The 6,347-nt window shown below is 32.8% G+C and overlaps 1 protein-coding gene across 1 annotated transcript; it reads left to right on the top strand.

Annotated features, from left to right (window-relative positions):
• The first annotated feature begins 778 nt into the window (after positions 1 to 778).
• LOC126653895 (uncharacterized) lies at positions 779 to 3,856 on the top strand. The gene is made up of 2 exons (XM_050347889.2): positions 779 to 1,046; positions 1,800 to 3,856. The coding sequence occupies exon 2, from the start codon at positions 1,889 to 1,891 to the stop codon at positions 3,674 to 3,676; it is 1,788 nt and encodes a 595-aa protein (XP_050203846.1). The 5' UTR covers positions 779 to 1,046; positions 1,800 to 1,888; the 3' UTR covers positions 3,677 to 3,856.
• The last annotated feature ends 2,491 nt before the right edge of the window (positions 3,857 to 6,347 follow it).

Here is a 6,347-nt window from a genome sequence, read left to right as displayed (position 1 = left end):
GAAACCAGAAAATCAAGCCATCACGATGTAAAAATATTGGATAAATATTTACAAGCAAAAAACAACTCATACTCTCTGTATTTCTGACCGTATAGAGCCACCTTCTTACTTGGCATGCTCAGCACCAAAAACTTTCGGATTTTTGGGGGACGATAACTTTGAAAAGACAGATTTTCTATCTTTTCTTTCATCTCTGGCGAAAATACGATCGGCGACCGAAGCCCCAGTGAATGGCGGTCGTAACTATAATGGTCCTAAGGTAGCAAAATTCCTTATCGGGTAAGTTCTGACCCGCACGAAAGGCGTAACGATCTGGGCACCTTTTGTTTTTTTATTAGAGTATCTTTTAAAAAATTAGACTCTAGTTCAATAACCTTTAATATAACTTTTTTTTTTTTGAAAGAAACTTTTCATATTTCTAATTACATTTTAAGTGTGATAAATTGTTTTAAATTTAAATTATTCCATAAATCCATAAATTTTGTTTTAAATCCAAACTTGCAATCAGTAAATATAGTTTGTAAAATTCATAAACGGTTCAATGTTTATAGGAAATGTAATATTTTTCTAGTATTTACTTCATCAACTTTTCTCTTCACGAGTAGTAATTTTTTATTTTTAAAGTTCTCTGTAAGATTGCCAAATACAGCTAAGAAAAACCTTGACGATTGACATGTCACCACTCGCACAATCACAAGCGGACAAAGGAAGCTAGAAAAACCTGCTCTAGTATTGTTTGGTGGAGTTTGTTAAATTTTTAATTAACTCTCATTAATCCGAAATAAACGAAATTAAACTAAACTAAAAATTAATTTGAAATTAAACTTTTTGTTTTGTAGACTGTGAGTGCGCAACAGTGACTTTGCTGTTTCAGATTATGGTTTTTCCTCACAGGACAAACAGTACTAAGAAGAGAAAAAGCAGAAACAAAACAAAAATAAAAAAAATTGAGGAATCTTAAGGTAGGCGTGACAGCCAAAACAAAACCAATCCAAAATGTTGATTACGCTCTGTTTGGGTTTCAATTCTCGTCGATTTCATCCAAGGTATTGGGGTTTTTTTAAGCTGTTATTTTATCTCTTAATTTCTTTGCATGATTTTCATCTGTTAATTTTATCTATTGTTCTTGCCTTTAAGTTCTTAATTACTGTAATTAGTTAATTGTTTTGATCTGTTACTTCTTTTGCTATTTCATTTGCTTGCCTGATCGGTTAGTAATTTGGTTTACAGATTGTTAATTTCATCTGTCTTTTTGATTGCATGGGTTTTTGGGGATTTTGTGTTTGTGTTTGTGAGTATAAGTGCGAGTCTGAGCATGAGAATTTAAAGTTAGGAAATAAAAATTGACATAGATGAATTATGGTGGGAAGTGAAACTGAATAATATGCACATTTGTTACTCTGTTGCTGGAAGCGGTTAAACATGCACACCCATTTACAGATTTATCTATGTATATTCGGATATGCAATATCTCATTTTCCGGTGTGCTCACTCGTGGTAACTTTACATTACATTGCTGCTGTTTCAGCAACTTGATCGCGTTTATGAATTATGCTCGACTGGATTCTTTTTATCCTATAGTTTAGTGTGGTAATTTTGGGAAAATTGAAGGTGATTAGCTGTTTTTATTACATTTTTCTAATGTCGTATTGTCAAGGTTGTTTGATAGGAAGTAAGTTTTTTTGTTACTGGTGGAATATAATTTGTTCTCTCGTTGCATTTTGTTCAACATATTTAACGGTCTAGCATATTTGATGATATTTGTTTAAAGCTGATTTTGATTGCTATCTGGTCTTCAGGGACTCTAATTGCGGCGGTCAAGTTTTACTCAAATGATTTGACTTCTCCCTCTAACTAGATCAGTACACTCAGATAACTTCCTGGGTCAATGGGAATTCAGAAGATTGGCCATCAGAAGTTGAGAAATAGTAGAAAAAATTCTTTGTTTAACGGCAAGGACGGAGTAGCAAAAGATATCCCTCCTTTGTTGGCAGATAACGGAGATGATTCTGATGATTGTGAACTTGCTGATTTGCACTGTGAGCATGGCATGGTGCAAGGTCAGATATGCAGCATACCATTTGAACTTTATGATCTGCCAGATTTGAGGGAGATATTATCTTTAGACACGTGGAATTCTTGTTTAACAGAGGAAGAAAGGTTCTACCTGTCAGCTTACCTTCCGGATATGGACCGGCAGACTTTTTGTTTGACAATGAAGGAGCTTTTTGAAGGCAATGATCTATTTTTTGGCAATCCCTTGGATATTTTCTTCCAGAGATTGAGAGGCGGATTATATCCTCCAAAACTGGCTCAGCTAAGAGAAGGTTTGCAGTTTCTTGAACGGAGAAAGTATTATTATTCCTTAAAATCTTATCATGTCAGGATGACGCAAATGTTCACAGACATGAGAGGGTTATGGGATCAGTTGGAGTTGAACTCTGGTGTTGCGGAAAGGATCTCTTTGTGGAACAAAAGGAGAAAACAGAAAGCTATCCATTTGCTTGATCTTAATAAATTTCCCAAGGATGATCAGCCATTGTGTGAGGATGTTGGATTGAACATAAAGGGTATGAAATCAACGGAAAGCAACAGAGTAAAGGAGAATTTTCCATTTCTATCTGCCAATGGAAAGAAATCTACTACTCCGAACTTCAGAGGAAAGGGAATTTTAAAGATAAAAACACCCGGAAATGGCTTATTGCCAAACAGCAATCCGAAAGTACTTGGCAGTAACATTTTAGAGCAATTCCGACCTGTACCTAAGGGAGTGTTGAAAGTGGTACCTAAAGTTCCTTCTGTCTGGTTGGAACAATCAGAAATGGTTACAAGAGGAGCTCAGCCAACATTTCCAGTAAGAACCCAAGGTTTATTGGATTTGAAGTTGTCTTCATTGCCAGCATATTTGCAGTTTCCAGATGTAGCTAGCCTCTCTGAATTGCCATTTCTGCAGCAGAACAGCGGCAGACTTAATTTGATTCCCAACCAACAACCTCATTGTTTCCTGAATCAGGAGGGAAGTAGTATGAGAAGCAAACATAGATCAGAAAGCTCGACCGGAAAAGTAGAAGGGCGTATGATTTTTCCTTCAGATGACGTTACTGGTTTAGCACAACATAAATTGTTTGCGGGTAATGAGAGAAAGGATCTTAATGAGCTGTCAATTGATTCAAAAAAAACTGCAAGAAGGCATGCATTTCCTGTTGAAAATGTCTGGCCAAATTTGCGTAAAGGAATCGATCACTTGGAAGGCTTCCCATTTGATATTCATAATTACAGTGTAGAACGAAATATGGCCCTCATGAAAGAAAAGAATGTCATTGTCAATCCAAGAATTCCACAAGCAGTTCAAAGAAGTTCGTGCTCATTGCGTGATAATGGTAAACATGATATGTTGATGTTATTTTCTTCAAATCCAGTGCAATCTGAGAGTGAGACTAGTGCCAAGAGACCCAAATTGAGTGTTTCAGAGAGGTTCAAAGACGAAGCTGTGCTTCCTTTGACATACAAGCGAAGAAAGGGTTTAGGCAAGGTTAACTCATCGGACACTGGCAAGAATCTGATAGCAGGAGCTGATCTGAACTGTAATAATCAGCAGTTTATTGGGGAGGGTGCAAAAGCAGTGAAAATGAAACTTACAAGGTGGAAAGATTTGCCTATCAACAAGGAATCCTGAACAACACACCACATCGAGTAAAGTAATGTAGGTATTTTTACCGGCGTCAAGTCTTATTATATAGTTTTCATATCAATCTGTATTATATGCTTATGAAATGTGTAAATGAAAGTATACTCCCATCTCGAGGGTAATTAAATTGGCGCCTATATATCCAAGTAAGTGTGTGCTCATTATCTATGTTCTAGCTGGTGGTATAGCTTCCTGCTGCTGGTAAATGTTGTTGGCATTACTGTCCTTCGATAAGTATTATCAACCATTTCTCCCCACAATCTCTGTTGCGAAGGACAAATCTCATTCTGAATTATTTGACAATTAGCGACGGATTAGCGACGGACAACGTCCGTCGCTAAATATCCGGTCGCCAATTTTGCAGCGACCGAATACTTTTTTTTTTTGCGACGGATTTAAAAAAATTTGCGACGGATTTTGCGGCGGATTTAAATCCGTCGCAAATTTTTAAAAATAAAAAAAAAATATTTTTTAATTAAAATCGTAAAATGAAATATTATTTAAACGGTCAACCACCGTCACACACCCACCGGCTATACAACACACACCCGCACTGACCCGCAAATATCGCAAATTTTCCAACTTCCCAGTAGGTCACCCATCCTTCACATTACTCCCATCCACTCCTCTTTAACTTTGTAGTTATCCCGCGCGTGACTCCAACTTATCCAGCTCAGATTCTTGTTTTATACTCCCTCCGTCCCATTTTGTTTGTCCACTATACTATATCTAAATGTCCCAAAATGTTTGTCACAATTCTATTACACACACATATTTTCCTCTTTTACCCTTAATATTTATGGCTATAATTTATAAAATAATGTGTACCATAAATATATTTGTGTTGGCATTTAATGTTATTATTATTATATTAACTATTTTTCCTTTTCCAATATAGTAATTCTAAATTAACTCAAGAATCAAAAAAGGGTATAAAAGGAATAATTGTTAGTATTTAATGTTTTGTTAATATGTGTGAAAATAGGAAATGGACAAATAAAATGGGACGGAGGGAGTATCTATGTATATTATATTTAAATATAACAAAAAGGTACTCCCGCAATTTACTCCCATATTATATAAAATAATTATTTTTTCATACTAATTATTTTTAAATAAAATAAATTATTTTTTAATAATTATTTTAAATAAAAACAACAAATTATTACTATTACACTTTACTCCCACATTCTAATATAATAATTTTGTTATAAATAATTATTTTATTAATAAATAATTATAATAAATAATTAATTATTTTTAAATAAATAATTATAATAAATAAATAAATAATTATTTTTAAATAAATAATTATTTTATTAATAAATAATTACAATAAATAATTTTTTAATAAATTGTTTTATAATTAATATTGTTTTTATTAATAAATATTTGTTTTAATAAATATATTTTTTAAGTATAATTTTTTTAATAAAAATAATACTTTTAGCGACGGATTTAGTAATCCGTCGCTAAAAGTAAGCATTTAGCGACGGATGTGGTATTCCGTCGCTAAATGTATTACTTTTAGCGACGGATTACAAAATCCGTCGCTAAAAGTGAAAAACAAATTGGCGGGATTCATCCCGCCAATTTTCTTTAGGATTTAGCGACGGATTTTGAATCCGTCGCTAAATCCGTCGCAACTTTTGATTTTAGCGACGGATTTCAAATCCGTCGCTAAAATCCGTCGCAAATTGACTGTTTTCTAGTAGTGTTAGTCCCCAAGTGCAATAAATCTATAAAATTTCATCACAAGTTTGCCAATTATCTAGAACCGCTAGTCTAAACAACGGGTATATGAAGGTGAGAAATAATAAAATTGTTGTCATAATTTATGTAATGTCTTATTTTAATTAATATTTTTTGTTTTCAAAAGTTTTTAATAAAATATAAAATATTGAATATAATAAATTGATATAAAAATTACCTCATATTTTATAAGGAAAATGGTCAAATAAACCCCTAAGGTTTAACCTATAGGTCAAGTAGACCCTCAACGTTCAAAAAGGTGCAACAAGGACCTTAACGTTTTTAAATTGTATCATCTAAGCCCTCCCTATGGGTCCTCGTTGATATGATATATCAAACGTTAGAGTCCTCGGTGACCCCTAAAAAGGGTTTAGATGATACAATTTAAAAACGTTAGGAGTTTATTTGACCCTTTTTGAATGTTGAGGGCCTACTTGATATATAGGCTAAACGTTAGGGGCTTATTTGACCCTTTTCCCTATTTTATATTTATTTCAAAAAAAAGATAATGAACACTATATAATTTTTAAAAATTTATATGGTCAAACATGATGTCATAATAAGTGTTTATACCCCAGTAAAAAATATATAAACTCGGGCTAAATATTCAATACTCTAATTAAATACTTATTTTGACGTCATTTTTGACTGTGTGAGCTCAAAAAAATTATAGCAATATCATTAATATTATAAATAAAATTTTGAATATATTAAATATACAAAATTAAAAAAATAAACTCATTTTGTTTTAATTTATTGATACTAATTTTTTTGTGTTTTATTTAATTCTTAATTTGTATTTATAAAATATTTTTTCTATTTTAATTAATAATTTTAGAGGGAATTTTTAAATTGAATTACGACAAGGGGTATCCAGTAATATTTAGCTTATCCAAAGATTTGGCGC

This window comes from Mercurialis annua, linkage group LG6 (assembly GCF_937616625.2).
Source record: "Mercurialis annua linkage group LG6, ddMerAnnu1.2, whole genome shotgun sequence".
Lineage (NCBI taxonomy): Eukaryota > Viridiplantae > Streptophyta > Magnoliopsida > Malpighiales > Euphorbiaceae > Mercurialis > Mercurialis annua.
This window is presented reverse-complemented; position numbering and strand designations above follow the sequence as displayed.

Coding starts and splice junctions, on each gene's coding strand:
- LOC126653895 (XM_050347889.2), top strand. CDS start 1,889: ATGGGAATTCAGAAGATTGGCCATCAGAAGTTGAGAAATAGTAGAAAA.